The 21,573-nt window shown below is 36.6% G+C and overlaps 1 protein-coding gene and 1 long non-coding RNA gene across 21 annotated transcripts in view; one reads left to right on the forward strand and one right to left on the reverse strand.

Moving 5' to 3' along the window:
- The window catches only part of LOC145528681 (uncharacterized), an 81,553-nt gene extending 72,852 nt beyond the window's left edge, over positions 1-8,701 (forward strand). Inside the window, exon 6 of the long non-coding RNA XR_014070546.1 lies at positions 8,323-8,701. This is a non-coding gene — a long non-coding RNA (uncharacterized LOC145528681). The remainder of the gene's footprint in view (positions 1-8,322) is intronic.
- Positions 1-21,573, reverse strand: part of ZC3H13 (zinc finger CCCH-type containing 13) — a 106,864-nt gene that overhangs the window by 3,733 nt on the left and 81,558 nt on the right. For 6 of the 20 annotated variants that reach the window (XM_081547329.1, XM_081547320.1, XM_081547310.1 and 3 more), the window contains 7 exons: positions 20,918-21,021; positions 19,382-20,560; positions 18,188-18,703; positions 15,603-15,752; positions 13,714-13,914; positions 9,607-9,770; positions 5,503-7,709 (listed from right to left, as the gene is read on the reverse strand). In XM_081547329.1, coding sequence (XP_081403455.1) covers positions 7,539-7,709; positions 9,607-9,770; positions 13,714-13,914; positions 15,603-15,752; positions 18,188-18,703; positions 19,382-20,560; positions 20,918-21,021 — 2,485 coding nt within the window. In that variant the 3' untranslated portion in view covers positions 5,503-7,538. Of the gene's footprint in view, positions 1-5,502; positions 7,710-9,606; positions 9,771-13,713; positions 13,915-15,602; positions 15,756-18,187; positions 18,704-19,381; positions 20,561-20,917; positions 21,022-21,573 lie in introns of those variants that run through there. The other 14 variants (XM_081547325.1, XM_081547316.1, XM_081547311.1 and 11 more) reach the window with 5 other exon arrangements.

The raw sequence follows: 21,573 nt of genomic DNA on the forward strand, positions 1-21,573 counted from the left end.
TGCCCAGCAGTGGGATTGCTGGGTCATATGGCAGTTCTATTTCCAGTTTTTTAAGGAATCTCCACACTGTTCTCCATAGTGGCTATACTAGTTTGCATTCCCACCAGCAGTGTAAGAGGGTTCCCTTTTCTCCACACCCTCTCCAGCATTTACTGCTTGTAGACTTTTGCATAGCAGCCATTCTGAGTGGCGTGAAATGGTACCTCATTGTGGTTTTGATTTGCATTTCTCTGATAATGAGTGATGTGGAGCATCTTTTCATGTGTTTGTTAGCCATCTGTATGTCTTCTTTGGAGAAATGTCTGTTTAGTTCTTTGGCCCACTTTTTGATTGGGTCGTTTATTTTTCTGAAATTGAGCTGCAGGAGTTGCTTGTATATTTTTGAGATTAATTGTTTGTCCGTTGCTTTGTTTGCTATTATTTTCTCCCATTTTGAAGGCTGTCTTTTCACCTTGCTTATAGTTTCCTTTGTTGTGCAAAAGCTTTTAAGTTTAATCAGGTCCCATTTGTTTATTTTTGCTTTTATTTCCAATATTCTGGGAGGTGGGTCATAGAGGCTCCTGCTGTGGTTTATGTCAGAGAGTGTTTTGCCTATGTTTTCCTCTAGGAGTTTTATAGTTTCTGGTCTTATGTTTAGATCTTTAATCCATTTTGAGTTTATTTTTGTGTATGGTGTTAGAAAGTGTTCTAGTTTCATTCTTTTACAAGTGGTTGACCAGTTTTCCCAGCACCACTTGTTAAAGAGATTGTCTTTTCTCCATTGTATATTCTTGCCTCCTTTGTCAAAGATAAGGTGTCCATAGGTGTGTGGATTTATCTCTGGGCTTTCTGTTTTGTTCCATTGATCTATATTTCTATCTTGGTGCCAGTACCATGCTGTCTTGATGACTGTGGCTTTGTAGTAGAGCCTGAAGTCAGGCAGGTTGATTCTTCCAGTTCCATTCTTCTTTCTCAAGATTGCTTTGGCTATTCAAGGTTTTTTGTATTTCCATACAAATTGTGAAATGATTTTGTTCTAGTTCTGTGAAAAATACCATTAGTAGCTTGATAGGGATTGCACTGAATGTATAGATTGCTTTGGGTAGTATACTCATTTTCACTATATTGATTCTTCCAATCCATGAACATGGTATATTTCTCCTCTATTTGTGTCCTGTTTGATTTCCTTCATCAGTGTTTTACAGTTTTCTATATATAAGTCTTCTGTTTCTTTAGGCAGATGTATTCCTAAGTATTTTATTTTTTTCACTGCAATGGTGAATGGAATTGTTTCCTTAATTTCTCTGTTTTCTCATTGTTAGTGTATAGGAATGCAAGGGATTTCTGTGTTAATTTTATATCCTGCAACTTTACTATATTCATTGATTAGCTCTAGTAATTTTCTGGTGGAGTCTTTAGGGTTTTCTATGTAGAGGATCATGTCATCTGCAAACAGTGAGAGTTTTACTTCTTTTTCAATCTGGATTCCTTTTCTTTCTTTTTCTGCTCTGATTGCTGTGGCCAAAACTTCCAAAACTGTGTTGAATAGTAGTGGTGAGAGTGGGCACCCTTGCCTTGTTTCTGACATTAGGGGAAATGCTTTCAATTTTTCACCATTGAGGATAATGTTTGCTGTGTGTTTGTCATATATAGCTTTTATTATGTTGAGGTATGTTCCTTCTATTCCTGCTTTCTGGAGGGTTTTTATCACAAATGGATGTTGAATTTTGTCAAAGGCTTTCTCTGCACCTATTGAGATAATCATATGGTTTTTATCTTTCAATTTGTTAATGTGGTGTATTATGATGATTGATTTGCAGATATTGAAGAATCCTTGCATCCCGTGGATAAAGCCCACTTGGTCATGATGTTTGATCTTTTTAATATGTTGTTGGATTCTGCTTGCTAGAATTTTATTAAGGATTTTTGCATCTATGTTCATCAGTGATATTGGCCTGTAGTTTTCTTTTTTTGTGGCATCTTGGTCAGGTTTTGGTATTAGGATGATGGTGGCCTCATAGAATGAGTTTGGAAGTTTACCTTCCTCTGCAATTTTCTGGAAGAGTTTGAGTAAGATAGGTGTTAGCTCTTCTCTAAATTTTTAGTAGAATTCAGCTGTGAAGCCGTGTGGTCCTGGGCTTCTGTTTGCTGGAAGATTTCTGACTACAGTTTCAATTTCTGTGCTTGTGATGGGTCTGTTAAGATTTTCTATTTCTTCCTGGTTCAGTTTTGGAAAGTTGTACTTTTCTAAGAATTTGTCCATTTCTTTCAAGTTGTCCATTTTATTGGCATATAGTTGTTGATAGTAGTCTCTTATGATCCTTTGTATTTCTGTGTTGTCTGTTGTGATTTCTCCATTTTCATTTCTAATTTTGTTGATTTGATTCTTCTCCCTTTGTTTCTTGATGAGTCTGGCTAGTGGTTTGTCAATTTTATTTATTTTCTCAAAGAACCAGCTTTTAGCTTTGTCGATTTTTGCTAACACGTATCTTTTTGAATTAATTTTTGCATGGGGCTGATGCTGGGTAGGATTGGGGGCGGGAGGAGAAGGGGACGACAGAGGATGAGATGGTTGGATGGCATAACTGACTCGATGGACATGGGTTTGGGTAGACTCCGGGAGTTGGTGATGGACAGGGAGGCCTGGCGTGCTGCGGTTCATGGGGTCGCAAAGAGTCGGACACGACTGAGCGACTGAACTGAACTGACTGATGCCTAGGAGTGGGATTGCTGGATCATATGGTAATTTTATTTTTAGTTTTCTGAGAAACTTCCATACTGTTGCACCAATTTACATTCCCACCAACAGGTAGGAGGGTTCTCTTTTTCTTCACACCCTCTCCAGCATATATTGTTTGTAGACTTTTAAACGTATCTCATTGTAGTTTTGATTTGCATTTCTCTATTAATTAGCAATGTTGAACATCTTTTCACATGCCTCTTGGTCATCTGTATGTCTTCTTTGGAGAAATGTCTGTTCAGATCTTCTGTCCATTTTTGGGTTGGGTTTTGGGGGTTTTTTGTTGAGCTGTATGAGCTATTTATTTTAGAAAGTAAGCCATTGTTGGTCACATTGTAAATAATTTTTCCCCATTCCATTCTCTTAATTGGAGAAGTAGATAGGTAGGTAGGTAGTTTGCTATCTACGTAGCTAACAGATATATCTAATGTACATTAATGTCAGGAGGAAAATCTGACCTAGAAGCCATAACTTTTTTCAGAAGCCATAACCTGAATTTTCCTGTCCTGTGCTCTGAGCTCCTGATGAGCCAACTGACACATCTTTGGCATGTCTCTGAACTACTCTGTCTCAAAGCTTCTAAAATTTCTCTTTTGATTTCTTCTTTGACCCACTGAAGTAGCCTCCAAATACTTGTGAATTTTCCAGTTTTCTTGTAATTGACTTCTAGTCATACTATTGTGCTCAGAAAAAATGACTGATATTGTTTTGCTATTATATTTATTAATATTTTTTGTGGCCTAACATATGATCTATCATGGAAATATTCCATGTGTGCTTAAGAAGAATGTTATTTTGAGTGGAATATTCTGTATTATGTTTCTAAGTCCACTTGGTACAATATGTCCTTTTAAGGCAAATATTGCCTCATTAATTTTTATCTGGATGATCTATCCATGATGAAAATGGAGTATTAAAGTCACCTACTACTATTGTCATTTTCTTTGTAGGTTTATTAATATTTGCTTTATTTAGGTGCTATGTCAGGTATGTAAATATTATAAAATCTTATATCCTCGTTGGATTGACCTCTTTATCATTATACAATGACTTTCTTTGCTTCTTACTACAGTTTTTGTCTTAAAAGTCTATTTTGTTTGATGTAAGTATAGCTACTCCAACTTTCTTTTGGTTTCAATTTGCATGGAATATCTTTTGCTATTCCTTCACTTTCAGTCTGTGTGTGTCCATAGATTTGAAGTGAATCTCTTGTAGGCAGACTATAGCTAGATCTTGGTTTTTTAATCCATTCAGCCACTTGATGTCTTTTGATTTGAGAATGTAGTCTAGTTACATATAATTATTGGTAAATATGGACTTATTACCATTTTGCTGTTTTCTGGCTACTTTGTAATTTCTTTTTTTCCTCTTGCTCTCTTTGTGATTTGATTTTCTGTAGTGGTATGCTTAGAATTTTCCATCTTTTGTGTATCTTTTATAGGTTTTTGCTTTGTGGTACCATGATGCTTACATAAAACAACTTATTTATTACAGTCTATTTTAAGTTGATGACAACTTAAGAATGAACTCAAGCTAATTTTAATTACAATTCTACATTGTAATCCCCACCATTTTATTTTAAAATTTATTTATAAATAAGTGTTAAAATTTGTACCTTTTTATTAACAAACTAACAAATGATTAAGAAATCATTATGATTAACAAATCATTATGGCTGAAGTTATTTTTGCTAATTTTGTCTTTTAACCTGCACACTAGCCTTATAAGGACTTAACCCATTACTGTTACATTAGCTTTTTCTGAATTTTACTATATATTTACCTTTACCAGAGATTTATACTTTGCTTTTCTTGCTAGTAATTAGTATGCTTTCATTTCAGTTTAAAGTCCGTTTAACATTTCTTGTAATGCCGAGACCAGTGGTGATTAACCACATTAGCGTTTCCTGTCTAGGAAAGTCTTAATCTCTCTGTTAACTTTGCCAGGCAGAGAATTCTTGGTTGGCAGTTTTTTTCCTTTCAGCACTTTGAATATCTCATACCACTTCCTTCTGGCGTGTAAAGTTCCTGTTGATGAAGTCTGCTGATAGTCGAGTAGGGGTTCCTTTATTAAGTATCAAGTGGTTTTTTTCTTGCTGCTGTTAAGATACTCTCTTGGTCTTTAACCTGAACCTTAATTACAAGGTGTCTCAGTATGGGTCTCTTTATGTTGTTGTTTAGGGACCTTGTCTCTCCAGGGCAGGTCTTAGAAGTTGGGATGCAAGATGTGGAGTTCAAACTCTTCACTCCTCAGGGAGAACACAGGGTTGCAACTTCCCTCCTGATTGTGGGTCTCCACACTGAGAGTGGAGTTGACGGTGAGATTTTGTCTCAGCCTCTCCTACCAGCTTAGAAGAGGGTTTCTCCTTGTAGGAGTCACTCGGCTAATTTTGTTTTGTTTTTCTTTTTTCAGAGGAAACTGTTCCTATCTTGAGCTGGAACCCATTTCCTTTTAAAATAACAAATTGAAAGCATCACTGACACTATAGATACTGTTTACTTTAATTTTTACCCAAATGAACAGTAAGGAATAACAGTAAGGGGATGTTCTGTGGATGCCACAAATTCTCAGATTAATAGAGATAAGTCACAAGTGGTTATGGGGGAAGGATGGGGAAGATAACCTGCAGTTACTGATCAGAATTAAGAGAATTGACAGGTCAGATTTTAACATATTAAGGTACTACTTGAGTATGGTGAGAATTTGTTATGAAAAAATTAGTACAAGACTTTACAAAATGGGACATCTGCCCTTCCCAAAAGAAACCAACTGATTCAACAGAATGTAAGTATCTGTTAACTCGCATTTTATTTACTGTGGGTTGCAGACATAGTCTTGCCTCTTCTCTAGCTGGACAACTCCTTGTTGCAAGCAGCTAGAGTCCAGTTGTGGCAAGTAGACAAACTTCATCAGTTATGAGACAGAAGACTTTACTAACAAATAGTTTATAGATCAAAAGATGTTTCCACGAATACTGGTCCAAGAAATTTTATGGAAAATCCAACAAAAGTTCACTTTAGAAAAACTTTATGGGTATATTATTAGCAATACATAGAATGTTTAAATTTAAAAATATTATTAGACTTAACACTACATTCCCATTGGGAGCATAAAGCTCTGAGTACTGTGACTAAGCAAAGAGTTTTGAATTTTTCTTTTACAACATAACAAAAGATATTCAAACTAAAAAGGCAATGGATTTGACTAAATGGCAAATCTACCTATATAGTTTTCATTCTGTAAAGAAATAACTGGTGAAATACTCCTAAAAGTCAATGGACAAAACAGGATAACCACAACTTTTGTTATACTACACATTTCTTTGAACTCAGAGAACCTAGGACTTTAAATCTTTATGCTTGCTACAGAGAACAAAATTATCAACTAAAACAGAAGGAAATTTTCTAAAGGGTATTCATTCTCCAGGTCATTAAAGAATTTTACATTTTTTCTTTATTCAAAAGATTTACCAATTGGTAAGAAGAAACAGACACCTGAAAAAATCTTTGCTTACCCTTTTGGGTTTTGCTTTGCTACTTGCAGCTTTCTTATACAAGCTTTCCAGGTCATTTGGAAATATGACTACTTTCTTTGCTGGGTAAGTATTTTATAAAAATTAAGTGCACAGTGAATGTTCCTGAATATAAACTTTCAACCTGTTACAGTATATTACCCATAGAGAAAAGGTACAAAACTACTGAGACAGGTAATGTAGAATTACAGTTTTAACAAAAACCCATGAAAGGCAATTGTCAAATTACAATTTTGATTGGTTTCCTTCATTATTTTTACTGTCTGCCCATAAATTCTGCAGTTTGGAGTCCATTTCAGATCCTTCTAAGAGTTCACTTCATGAGTTAAATATGTACATACAAAACAAAGCATATATACTGTAACTTATAAAAAGTAAATTGTTTTATATATTATAGGTTGGAGACAGGTTAGTATAATCAAAGGTTACAGTTCTGAAAAGTATGGTCTGTTTCAAGTATTACTGAGCTATACTTAAAGTACATCCTCAACTCTTATCACATTATTTACAGCTGTCCAATAACTCAAGCAGTAAAATATCTGAAGTATGAAACATATAATGTTGATGACAAATGTTTCTGAACATCAGGAATAAGATTAATGAACAAAGTAAATCTAGAACAAGGAAAGGGAAGGTACATTTATTAAAAATAAAAATAGTTGACAATCTCTGATAACAAACAAAACCATTGAGAATTGAAATATATCCAATATACATTGTAACAATGCACATGTATTTTAAAAAACTGAAGAGTCATTAAGTAGTTCTGCGTAGGATTTCAGAAAACAGGATTGTGGCTCACTCCTGCGGGAGGCCAGCCTACACAGCAGCACCCCTCTGTGTTCTGTGCATCACAGTGGTGCATGGTGTGTGTTGTGTGTGTGTGCATTCAGTGAACACACTGTTTCTGGAGAACATCGCAGTTTCTGTACGGATGATGCAGTACATAAGTCAGTGGCTCTGGCTCCATTTCATAAAAAATCTATGTAGGTTAGAAGCGTAAGGATGATCATTTTCAAAAGCTTCAGTTTTACCAAAAGGTACAGAATAGACAGCTCAATCTAGATGCTTTCACATTATTTTGGACAGTGTAAAAATTTATGTAAAATCTTAAGCTTGCCAAACTAGTGTCTTTAAACTTTATCAAAAGTTCATCACTATTTTAGCATGACTGGTAAGTCTTATTCTGTCTTTGTCACTAATGATGCTTGTCAAACCAAAGAATTTTGAAAAAGAATACGCACTGCTGAAGGAAAATAGTACCAAAAATGTACCTGGACTTCAGTCTTAAGACACACACAGCTCCTGTTGGATACTGGACTGTGAAAGTTTATGATCTTCAGTCTTTTCAGGTCCTGGGGCTTGGCACATGGTCTTTCGCTTAAATAATCGAAGACTCAGTCGTAACAGTTCATTGTCTACCATTGGAGCATTTGTATAAGCTTGTTTTACAGTGCCCTATTTGGAGAAAATGTTTAAGAAGATGTAGATTAGGTGACAGTAGAAAAGACAGGTTTAACTGCTAACAAAAATCAGTTATTAAAAAAATTAGTTTGGGGTAGGTATTAAATTAGCTGTGTGTACATGCCAAGTTGCTTTAGTTGTGTCTGACTCTTTATGACCCCATGGACTGTAGGCCACCAGGCACCTCTGTCCATGGGATTCTCCAGGCAAAAATACTGGAGTGGGTGTAGCCATGCCCTCCTCTAGGGGGCATTCCAAACCCAGGGATCAAACATCTCCTCCATTGGCAGGCAAGTTCTTTACCAGTAGCACCACGTGGGCTGTATTGGATATTTAAAAGCAAAATTAAGAAATGCTGTTTTCAGACTCAAGGAATCTTAGACTAGGCACCCTCTAAAGATTGCTTTCTTTTCTAACTTCTTGCTTAAAGTAGGAATCTTCTTGACAATCCCTGACAGGTAATCAAGTAGTTTTTACTTCATTATTTCCAATAACAAAACAACAAAAAACACATGGCCCATTATATTGTTAAGCAGTATGATTTCTTACACATGTTGAAATAAAATCTTACATGAAGCTACACACTAATTCAATCTTACTTTCACAGGGCACCGAACATGCCATACTCCTTACTGGTCTGCTAATGTGCCATAAGATGCAGGCTCTAGAACTGAACAAATTCTCCAAAAGACAGCTCATCCGGGCAATCTACTGAGAAACTACCACCTCCTTTGTTCTAAGAGGTAGACCTCTATTTTTGGAACCTAAAGCTATCAAATGTTGAAAGTTACTGTCGTAAAATTTTGTTAAACGTTCTCCAACCATGCGTTTAATGAAATGAGGTAAGATTTGCTATTTCCAGCACTCTCACTCTATTTCTCTTCTAGAATTCTTAAAGGAACAATGATGCCTTGGTCATCTTTGCATTACAAAAATTTACAAAAAAAGTTTCAAGTTGTGATACACTAAAACTGGCTTTTTATGTATATAGTTCTATGAGTTTTTAATTCATGTTTATAGCTAAGAAACCATGACCACAATCAGAATAGAATAGAGAAATTCCATCATTCAAAAAAAAAAAACACCCTTCGTTTTCCCTCTGTACTCCACCTTCTCCCCAACTCTAACCTCTTATAACCAACGATATAACGGCCAAACCACAACGGAACTTTGATAGTGTCATGTCCGTGGTCTGCCCTGAATTGGAAGGATCTACAATGAGAAATTTCCAGGGTGATTTTGGGTATCGTAATTTTTGAAGGGTACTATGGCACATTAGAGAAGGAACCAGGAAATGTTATAAAATATTTTTTATAAAAAGGGAGCAGGAGTTTGATGACACTGCAAACCATACAGCCTCTCAACTGGGGTTCCTTACCTGAACCAAGCAGAAAATAGCTGGGTGTCAAGTCCCTTTATTCTTCTCAAGTAAATGCTTATACCTAATCACTTGTATTTATTTCCTCTCTTCAACTTGGTATATTTTCATAAACACTATATATATAAACATGCTCTATATAGTAATAAAATCTCCTTACCACTCTGTATCTGGGAAATGTTTTTCCTTGATCTTCAATTTAAATTTCTAGTATATTTTATTACCTAAAGAAACTCTGCAAATGAAAAATATTTCACAGGAATAGAGTATTTTAAATTTTCTTTAAGCCTCAATAACAATTTGCTATTCAAAACAAATGTTCTTCAATGGTATTAAAGTAAATAAAAGGTATTATAAATTCTAATAAAATTCTTTCTCTTACATGTGTATACGACTGGGAAAACAACTCATAAAAAGCAATAATGAGACCTCAACCTCACTGTAAAGCAATCAAATGAAAAATATGTCCATACGACTCAACACTTTCTGACTTTTCTAAGGAAATGACAGTACCTTCTCATTTTTAACAAGCTGCTTTCGGATTGCAGAATCCCTTCTGAAGCATAACGCTTTACAACATGGTCCCAGATTACTAAGCAGATTTGCTCTTTCCTCTTTTCGTAGTAATGCAGCCATGTTGAGAGCCCCGAGTTCATGTTCAAAGAGACTGTCTGCATCTTTCCAAAAAAAAAAAAAAAAAAGATTAAATGCACATTAAGGTTTCTGATAACAGAAGTGTTAAGATGAAGATTCCACAAAGTCTATATATTAGTGAAGTCACCAACATTGGTGAAAATTACTTTTTGTATTAAAGGCAATACGGTCTCTGTGAGATTACACCAACATGTAGTTTTGCTGCTGCTGTTGCTTAGTTGCTTCTGTCGTGTCCAACTCCGTGTGACTGACCCTATGGACTGCAGGCCTCCAGACTCCTCTGTCCATGGGGATTCTCCAGGTAAGAATACTGGAGTGGGTTGCCACGCTCTTCTCCAGGGGATCTTCCTGACCCAGGGATCAAACCTGGGTCTCCTGAATTGCAGGCAGATTCTTTACCACTGAGGCACCAGCGAAGCCCAGTTTTGCTGCTAGTCTCAAACACAAATAAATACTCTCATAGTCACTTTTTTTAAGATATAAGAAAAGCAAAATGGGGAGAAAGAATTTAGACATGGGTTACTATGAGAAGAAAAGTTCAAGTTAATTAGTAAAGTCAAATTCAATATATTGCTTACTATCAACTACTAAAAGTTCTAGGTTCAGGACTTTTTACTACATTTGAATCTTGCTAATAATAATGTGACTACAGTGTGATCCCCCAAAGACCTGTTAGGAAAGTGATTAGGTGTTAGATGATCTACAAATTTTATCCAATATTTGGTCAGCATAAAAACGTGGGACAATTTATCAAATTAAAATCACTTTAAGTTACAGCCTACAAGGTGAGGAGAAAACAATCTGTTAAAAATAGACAAAAACGGAAATAAAAATTTAGAAAACAGGACCAGCCAATAACCGAAATGAGTAAGAATAGTAACTTCAAAGCTAGCACTCTAAGAGCTGGCCAAGAGTGCAAATGACTGAAATGAGTAAGAACAGTAGCTTCAAAACTAGCACTCTAAGAGCTGGCCAAGAGTGCAAATGGTGCTGGGTAGTGTTTCTATAACAACATGATCAAACAGATTATTGCTAGAAAGGGAAAGAGTAAAGAACCACCTATAGATAAAAACAAAACAGACACATGTGACTAAGAATTGATGGACCTGCATTATGTATTTCATTTCCTGAACTGTCAAGCATAAATAGTGAGATTATACAATCAGTTAACAAGAAACTTGTCTTACGTAATATAGTTGAAAACAGGTTTATAACAAAAGCAAAAATGTAAATAAGAACTCAAAAATAGTTCACAAACTCTGATGTCTATCAGAATCATATGGGGAGCTTTTTAAAATACAGTGGGAGGGTCTTCCCACTAGATCTACATACTCCCCACAGTTGGAACTAGGTTACCTTAGAAAAGGCACTTCCTCACGTGATTCACACATGGCAGTGTTTGAACCAATGACAGTCATATACTGCACACTATTTACAAAAACCAAACATTAACTACCACTCTACTGTAAGTACAAAGAAAGAAATCTGCATTTAGTCCAAGCACTTCCTTGACAACTGCTCATTAGGACAAATTACTTTTTATTTAAAACCCCTTCTGCTTTTATAAAGTACAAAACACACTTGCAAACATCGCTAGAAAGTATACCATGGCTAGCCTTAGTCTCTTTCTGGATCTAAACTGACCAGTACCAAATGGCTCGAGAAGATTAAACCTAAGTACAAGTAAACCAAAGGAACTAAAATAACTGGGAAAGTTTAGTTCAAAAGAACTTAATCATACTATAATCAGAAAAGCTAAGACAAAAGAAATTTACATTTTAGTACACATGCAAGTTTTCTGCTTTAAGCCTTTAGAATTTAAAACATATACTGGGAAATTAGGATTGACATATACACACTACTGTGTGTAAAATAGCTAGTGGGAAGCTGCTGTATAGCACAGGGAGCCCAGTGCAGTGCTCTGTGAGGACCTAGAAGGGTGGGATGGGGGAGCGGGTGGGAGGGACGTCCAAGAGGGAGGGGACATATGTATACATATAGCTGATTCACTTCACTGCACAGCAGAAACACAAAATTGTAATGCGATTATACTCCAATTAAAAAATTACATACTGAGTAGGGATATACTTTCTTCAGTATTGGGACACAGAAACAGACAAAACGGATTAGAAAAAATCAGTTATTTCACAAATATTTATCAAATACTGTGTGTCAGGTACTATTCAAAGCAATGGCAAAATTAGTAGTACAGATCATCAGACACTGGATATAGCAGTAAAATAAAGTTCTATTACTTAGAGAACTTCTATGCAGTATCATATATTAGTTCTCTAATAAAGCTATCTCACCACCAAAAAACAGGACTACTTGGTAAAGTTAGTTGTTCAGTCGTGTCTGACCCTTTGAGATCCCATGGACTGTAGCCCACCAGGCTCCTCTGCCCATGAGATTTTCCAGGCAAGAATACTGGAGGGGGTTGCCATTTCCATCTCCAAGGGATCTTCCTGACCCATGGATCGAACCCGGGTCTCCCACATTGCAGGCAGATTCTTTACTGTCTGAGCCACCAGGGAAGCCTGGACTACTTGGTAAGGAGAAATCAAATCCCTCTTCACAGTGTATATTTTCATTGTTTAAGTGATCATTAGGGACAAACTATAGTCTGATTTTGCTAACTATGCAACAGATTTTTAACTTGAAATGCCATTAACAAAAGTCACAGAAGCAAAGAGCTGCAGATGTGGATAAGACCTTAGGGGTTTCATTACATCATTTTATGCCCACAGGAGTTACGTGCTTAAGATCACAGAGTAAATTAAACAAGGGAGAAAGAATGGGGCAAGAACTTAAGACACCAGTCATTTGTCAGATTAACACATATTCACTTATTATAATTTGTTTCTTACACATACACTCTATGTATATTGGGCCATATTAAAATGAAGAGAGAACATGTATTCATGAAACACAAACTTTTTTCAATTTTATATTAGTAAAAAGCTCCATTGTTTTACCTCAAACTTTTTCACTCTCATAAACATGATTAAACATTAAATAATCTTACTGCTTTCATCTTTTAGCTCCTTTCCTTCTTTTCACATTCCTTTTCCCCATTAATAAAGTATTAATCTGCCAAAACACAGGGGATCTTCACAACCCAGGGACTGAACCTAGGTCTCCCACATTGCAGGTGGATTCTTTACCAGCTGAGCTACCAGGGAAGCCCAATAAGCTGCCAAGACACAGTGAGGTAGGTTCCAGGTAACAGGAGGAAAAGAAAACAATTCTACAAACTAAAAATGTTCTGGAATAATAAAAAGCTGTAGCTGTTTTCACTGTCTAAAATCAATGTGATAAAATATTTTCAAACTAAATAGCAGTAATAATATTTACTAGGCATCACTGCATGTCAGAAACTATTCTAAGTATTTTACGTGTGATAACTCATTTGCTCCTCCTAACAATCAGGTGGCTTGGCGGTATAATTACTCCCAGTTTGCAGATGGTGACACTAATATATAGATTAACTATAGCTAGTAAGTGGTGTACCTATTGGAATCCAGGCCATCTGGTTCACAGACTGAGTTCTTAAGCACTTTGTAAAAGGCTTCAACCTAAACATCTGCATTTGAGCAAAAATTCTCCATTTCCCAAGCGAAAGCACTGCCAAGATTATAAACCTGCTTAGATAGGAAAAATATCTAAGTTCACTTTCCTAAGATATACTTCATTTAGCCCTGGGCAAACCACCGAGCACTTTCACACTTACCTGTTAAAAAAGTAATTTTGATGCAGAAAGATCATTGAGCTATGTTTACAACTTATCTGTAGGTTTAAATTTCTCTCAAAATAAACTTTGACCGTGAGGATTAATTAAAAAATAAGTGATTCTTAAAAGAAATTTTCTTATGTCATAACTGATACATAAGAACAGAACAGAATCCTTTTCAAAGGCATCTTCATATTTATATTAGATGTTACACATTTAAATTGGGATGGAATTACCTTTAGGCTTTTCTAAAAGTCTCTGACATGTTTCTTTGACTTTCGTAAAGAGTTCAGGACCAGCCAACTTTTTAGAAATGCCAACTCGCAGCATAACAGCTCCAGGTGTGAATTTTAAGAGCGCAGCTCCAGGCTCTCGTGGTTCTTTTGGATGCTTTGGCATAAGACCAGACCAATCCACGTCTATCACATCTAGCGGATCTACAAAAAGTTACAGAATTTTCTTACACCAAAATATACCATTCTTGTTATCCAGGGAGAAATACAGATTGCAAAACACAGGAAAGCAAACAATAAGCAATTTAAATCAAAAAAGGCATATTCTTAAAAGATTTTCTATAAAAACTAGTATTTAGAATCTAAGAAGTTTGTAAAACTTCCTCACCAAAGGAAAATAGTAAAGAGGTCACAGGCAAGTGCTCCCACCCACCCGCATTTCTTTTATATGTGGAATCTAAAAGAATCAAACAAAAAGAAATCCAAACTCATAGATACAAAGATTGGTGATTTCCAGAAAGTGAAGGGTATGTGTGAAGGGTACCAAGAGGTACAAACTTGCAATGATAAATAAATCATGGCAATGCAATGTACAGTGTGGTGACTCTAGTCAACAACACTGTATTCCAACATCAAAAGTTGCTACAAAGTATGAAAAGTTCTCATCACAAGGGAAAAAACTATGTAACTTTGCATGGCAGTAGATGACACCATGTCTAGGTAACTAGACAATGTGGTGATCATGTTGCAACGTATATACAAATGTCTAATCACTATGTTGTGCACCTGAAATTAATCTAATTTATGTCAATTATACTTCAATAAAGAAAAACCCAAAACAAACAAAAAGCAAGCAAACAAGCACCTAAACAAACCCATTCCTACAAATAATGCCTTTAAATTGCTTGAGAGAATCTCAAAGAAAGAATTCCACTATATCACTAAGACTAGGTCTGACATTTTGAAACTTGGTACCAGAATCGTCCAAGGGTTAATTAAATCTAGCAATGTATTTAGTTTGCATGTGTACACACACAAACAGACAAATACACAGTCACTACTTTTTAAAAAAACAAATAACTCATTATGAGATAACTTTAAGAATCAGGCAGTGGCTATAATTAAAGTTGAGAATAATCTATCCACTGATAAGGAACAGTTTAGGAAATTAACAAAATAATGTTCTATTCAGAAACACCTAATAGCTGATAATAATAAAGATAACATACATACATTATACATTAGTATAAAAAACTGTAAAATACAAGAGCAAATTAAGTCAAAATTAAGATTTAATATTCTACATACCCAAAGATCCTTACTATGATAAATTGTTAATAATAATTAGACCAATTGGGATGATTCAACAAGAACAATAAAAGTTGTTGATTCATGGTGTAGCTACTGGAGTAAGCTCTGGCAATGAATAAAATACTGTAAGTGAAAATATTACTGAATTTAGAAAATCAAGAGAAGTATAGAAATAGTGTTCAAATACAATCTCAAGTTTTTAAGTTTCTGAATGGTCATTTCAACAGTTTGTGGAACACAGTTTTGAAGCTCTGTACCTTATACCTACCATCTAGAACACTGCAAGACAATCACTGTTTGCTTAAATTCCAGGTCCTACAATAGGAATCAAACTCTGGAAAGGAAATCTTACAATTGTGCTATTTTAGATACTGCCCTTTTCAATTTATAGGCAATGTCTATTTAAAAATGAACAAAGCATATTAACTATAATTTTTGCTTTACTGGCCTTTCAATGTTAATTAAAACACAATAGAGAAGATTCTGTGATTTATCAATTTTTACAGCATGAAAGGGAACAAAGAATACCTCAATATCATAATTAAATACCTTTTATGTTCAACCACCTCTACAATGATTACCTGGCATCTTCTCCTCATCCTGTTGGTCCTCCCGCTTTTCAGCATCACCTGCCAGAATTTCATCTAGTTCATCATCACTAATTGGCTCGTATCCTTCTCCAGCACCAGATCCCAATGAATGCACATCATCTAGCTTGGATTCGTCATCTCCTGCTAAACAGAAAAATTAATTTCATGCCAAAGAGAGCATTAAGGGAAAGGGACATCTAAGTGAAACCAAAGAGGAGAGGCTGGGCACACTAAAAGAGTTGAGAAGCATTTTTTAATTTAAAACTACATTTCTTAATTATTCAAAACACTTGATAGTTCCAAAAGAAAACTTAAAAATGAATTAAATTTAGTTTTAATGAAAAGAACACAGTATGGACAGCAATATCGAAATAGGTTATAAGATTACAATTAAAATATGAGAAATAAAATCTACCACTAACATACATATTAATACTACCTAACTTTTTATAATAAAACTAATTCAGAGAAATCCACTGATTTCAAAAGGATGCATTAATTTCTTTATCAAAATAAATTCAATTTTAAAAAGCTTGCAAACTAATTAGTAGAATTAATTTGAAATTTAAATCTTAGCTCATATTTTATTCATGATATGAAGAACTCTACAGTGGTGAGGTAGAAATGTAAGTGCCATTAATCCCCATCCCCCCCCCGCCACCGATCTCCCAATTCATCTCCCCTATTCCAATGTTTTCCTTTAATTAATACAGGCAATTTTAAAAGAATGATGTAATATAATTTTAAAGTATTTTTGTTCGTAACCACTAGTGTATCTTCCATTTCTTTATTTACCAACTTGTCTCAACTACCTACGCTAAAGCTTTGTCTCTTGGTGAGTTACTTGTAAACTTGAATTATCATAGTACTACACAGTACATTTAAGATTTCTAAGCAGGTTCTATCCATATACTTTACTGAGTTTACAACACTAGGTTTCAAAATGCAATAGTATCCTTTATAGATATAAACTTACAGCAAATAAACTATGGGATGTTTCTAGTCATTCTAATAATTTTCTACTCTATTAAATTCTGTACTAATCTCCTCATACCCCCACCAATTCACTTCTAAACAATTTTAACAACTTCATTATACAAATATACATCTAAACATAAATGCAAATAAAAGGATTTTTAACTTTTCAAGCTTATCAAACTCATTGTCCTACTTTAAGTGGGTAAAGCTTTTCATTTCACTTCTAAATCTCCGTGCCACGTTATCCATGACCACAACCAATGAATGGTACATTTTAGGGATGAAGGGCACAAATTCGAATCACAGGAGGGTGATTATAATTAGTTCAAATTACATTCAATTATACCCCAAGGTTGTACCTCCAACAGTACTATGGCTCACAAATTGATGCTACTGAAATTCAAATTTTAGATAAAAATGAATGTGAGGACCACTGAGGTAGAAATGTTTTCATCAAGTAGAAAAAAATACGTTAATAGTTTGGTGTACTGAAATATATCTAGCCAAATAACCAAAAGATACAAGGATGTTTATAGTTTTAAAAGAATGTGAACAACTTTATTCTGGGACTAGTGTTACAATACAGCAAATAAAATGAATGGAAAATATTACTGCTCACGTACTGCTCAAGCATCCCCGAAGTTTCCTGGGGGCTTGAAGTGGAAAGGGTACATAAGCACTGGTATCAGAATTGGACAGTTCATGGAGGCGGAATTTCCAGGAGCATTCTCAGGGGAGGCCATTACTATTGTTACCCTGGGCTATAATTCACCACAGAATAAGATGTAGGACAGGTATGGACAGGAGGACAGATTTTCATGCATCAGCTATTTATTGTGTCCTTGCTAGAGGCTTGAAGATAAAGAAATGAAAACCTATGGTGCCTAATAAAGGAGTACAATATAATGGGGAGAGAACCACGGAAAAATAATTTACAATATGGTGCACAGGTGCTATTAAAAATGTATAAACAAGGTGCTTTGGCAATTTGAAAAAGTAAGCACCTTTAGCAGAGAAGGCTTCACAGAGGAAATTATGCATAATCTGGGACTTGCTGTTTAAGTAAGAAAAGATAGAAGGGAAAAGGTCTGTCAGGCAATGGGAAGAGCAGGCTCAGAGGAGGGAGACCATCCAGAGAACACAGAGATGAGTCAGTCTGTACAGCAGGCTGGGGGTGAAGGATGGACAATGGAGGGCCACACAGTGGAGGATGGCTCTGATTGGGTAAAAGGGTGTACGTGGCCTTCTCCGAGTCCCTCATTCTAGGAGCTGGGAGTCAGTTTGAATAAGGGACCTGAGCATCCTCAGATTTTACTACCTGTGGCGGGCTCTGGAACCCATTCCTGCAGATGCTGAGAGACTGAAGGATGACTATAATTTTATCTCATTTAGGCTTATTAGAACCAAGTCTACCTTAAAGGTACTAACGAGGGGAACAAGTTTTTTAAATATCATAGGCCTTTTCCTTATATAATCTATTTTCCCTAAAACAATGGAGTCAATCATCATATCAGATGACCCTTCAAAAGGATGTCCTGGTTTGCTGTGAGATCTGAGAGGAAGTGAGGCAGTGAAACAGACAGAAAGGAGTGACTCACCTTCCACACTCTCAGTCCTCTCAGCTTTACTTGTATCTTCAAATCCCGGCACAGATCCCAGATCTTTATCCAGCCTCTCTTTATCCAAAGCTCCAGAGTCTCGGGAACCACCTTCTAGGTCTCTGTCGTGCTCACTCTCCAGTTTGACTTCGCGTTTTACACACTCTACTTGAGAGCCCTCAAATGTTCGGTCCCTGTCCCTCTCCCGGTCCCTCTCCAGGGCATCAGAGAGTAGCCTCTCTCTCTCCCTGTCCAAGTCTCTCCTTTTATCCCGTTCCCTCTCCCGTTCCCGCAGGCGATCCCGGTCCCTATTCCGGGGCCAATCTTTATCGGCATCCCGCTCCCAGTCTCTCTGCCGGACGTCCCTCCTTTCTCGCTCCCGCTCTCTCTCGTGCTCGTAACGGTCGCGCTCTTGAAGCCTCTCTCTGCTATCAAACGACCCCGATCTTGAATGGACCTGTCGATCTGATTCAGGAGAACTTCTTCTGGAACTATGGCTTCTTGAATCTTGGCGATCTAAAATCAATGTACCATATACAAAGACTTAATACATGATAAAGCAGAAATAAAACACTTTAATACAAGGTCTTTTAAAACTTACAATTTCTCTTTTTCTGTACTTATTTTAAATTATCCAAAGAACTCATCTTAAGGAAAAAAATCCATCTCAAAGAAAAACATCCACTACTCTTCAGTAGTGTCAAATATGCAAAAAGCATGTTTGTTTCCTTGTTAATTTCCACTATAACCACAGAAGATCTTTAAAGAAATAAGTATGTAAAAATAAGTAAGCATTGACAGAACTGATCATTTCATTATGTACCTCCTCCTCTCCCCCTACCTTATTTATGCGGTCAACAGAGAAAAAGCACTGGTTGCAAGAAGCAGAACCAGAAGGTTAAAATTTTTAGGCATCAATAGAGAACCTGAACATGTTCCACCAAGATATACTACTAAAACGCTGATGTTAAACTGAGTGACATCACTGAATGTACCTCTACTCTATTGGTATTAATGTGATAACAGGTAACATCAGGGTGGGATGGCTAAGGTTTTTAAGCTCCTTAAAAAATTTAAGGCAGTGTATAAACAACTTAGCATTTACTTTAAAATTATAATTCGAACAAAACATAAAAATGTACAATATATACTTATATGGGAAACACTGGTTAGGTTATAATTTGTTTTTGTTACCTGAGGAAGTACTTCGACTAGGTTCTCCACGCTTGAGCTGATCAATCCTGGATTTTCTCTCTCCTGTGATTTCCAGACTTTTGGTTTTTTCTCTGTCTCTTGAGCCGCTATGCAGCACTCTCTTTCGACCGTTCTGGTCATCCCCACTTCGATGAGCAGAGTCAGTGGATGGGGAGCGGAGACGGCCAGATGTGTGACTGCGATTGCTCCGATTGCTGCCGAGGCTGCTGCTCCGCTTTTGATCCACCAGCTTGCGATGTGGTGCGTCTTCTATAGTAACGTGAGGCACCTCTACCTTCTCCGCTCGTGTTCTGTGGCACTTCCTATGGGAGTCTTCACTGGTAAAAGATGTATTGGTGGTGGGGAGGGCGGAGGTGGAAATGGTGGTGGTTGATGTGCTGAAGGCCGTGGCAGGGGTGGTCGCAGTAGCAGCCAGAGGAGGCGGGGGAGGAGGGAGAGAAGATGGGGAAGGGGTCCTTCCAGGGGTGGCGGCAGTGGCAGCGTGCTCTGGCTCCATCATGTCCGTGCGGTCAGGCACGTCCTCATCAGACCAGTCGCTGAACGCCGTGTCTTCTCTCTTCTGAGGGTCCTCTAGAGTGCCGTCCTTATCATTGGACATGTCTGCCAGCTCCTCTTTGGCTGTGATAGGTGGGGTCCTCGGGCCTCTTTTCTTCTTACTCTGCTGCACGGTTTCTTCATCAGAGATGTCAGAATCACCTCTGGACCGCTTACGCTTTTTTTCAACACTTTTCTTCTTCTGTCCTTTTTTTGGTGAAAATACTTGACCATCTTCAGATGCTGTCTCTGTGTTACCCCTCCCCATTCCAACATCATCCTCTTTTTTTCTCTTAATAGGTTTCTTTTGAATCTTTGCTTTCCTCTTGTTCTCCTCATGAGCTCCATCAGAGGTGTCTCGATCTTCGGATGCGTGGTGTCCTGTCAGGTCCTGTGAACGAGTTCTGGAGCTCTCTGTGGTTTCTGTCTGTTCTCTCTGCTTATCTACAGAAGAAACTTTCTCTTTGAAATCTTGCTCTTCATAGCGCCTGGAACTTTCTTTTCTTTCTGGTTTACGATCATCTTCTCTCCATCTACTCTGCCTATCTTCTGTAAGGTGTGATGGACTAAGAGAACGTGATTCTTGAGGTCGAACAACCTGGCTCAAGAGTCTGTGTTTTTCATCTAGACAAAAAGACAAAAGTCATCAGACTTTCACCATGTCAACAATATTGCATGTTACCTATCAATAACAAACCAGTGTCTCCCTTTTCATTTTAGAAGTTTAAAAACAACAATAGTTTCAGTAAACACCAAAGTATGGCTTTACTGCAGCTAGCGGGAAACGACAGGCGCCGCTGTGGTAAAACGCCGTGTATGTCAAACACGTACTTTCTTCAGTCACAATGTGATATATTCAGAAGCAGCAGAGCAAGTGAACACTTTAAATCTTAAGTCATCATTTCCTATTGATGTAAAACAACTGTCTCATGGTTATACATGAATATGACTCTAGAAACAGGGGACACAGATTCTGCTTACTTTTATCATCTCCACTGTTGTAGGCGTCACTGTCAGGAGAATGCTCTCGCCGGCGCTTAGGTGACTGACGAGGGCTAGGACTCCCTTCATTTCTATAGCGCTTCCTAAATCAGACAAATGTAATTTATAAGATTCCAAGGGATGAAAAATATTTCTTTACTACTTTTTTTTTTTTTTACTATTACTTCTTACTGTAACTAGAATATATAATTGTAGGATAATAATACTATCAGAGCTATCTGTATCATACAAAGGGCATTTATTTGGCATCTTTAACAATATTCTTCATTTGTTGAGACTTCACGATTGTGGACTTAAAATACATGGTGCCATCTCTGCTTTTTTTTTTTACCATACATGTAGAATCACTCACTGAAATTCGCCACATTTAATTACTGTAAAGCAGTAACACAGCAGAAGATTCAACTCTACTGAAACTTATTCATCAGTTTTACTGTTTTATGATATAGAAATACCTTTTGTTGGAAAGCCAAATGAGAAAATCTAGTATTGGCTTTGGAGTCAAACAAGATTTGAGTTCAACTTTTAGTCACATTACTTATTATGCAATCTTAGGTAAATTCCTTGAAGTCATTCTTAGCTTCTTCATCTGAATATAGGTGAAAAATGGGAGTCTATCTCATAAAACTGCAGTG

The sequence above is a fragment of the Giraffa tippelskirchi genome, chromosome 12 (assembly GCF_054371585.1).
Source record: "Giraffa tippelskirchi isolate mGirTip1 chromosome 12, T2T-mGirTip1v1.2.pri, whole genome shotgun sequence".
Taxonomy (NCBI): Eukaryota; Metazoa; Chordata; class Mammalia; order Artiodactyla; family Giraffidae; genus Giraffa; species Giraffa tippelskirchi.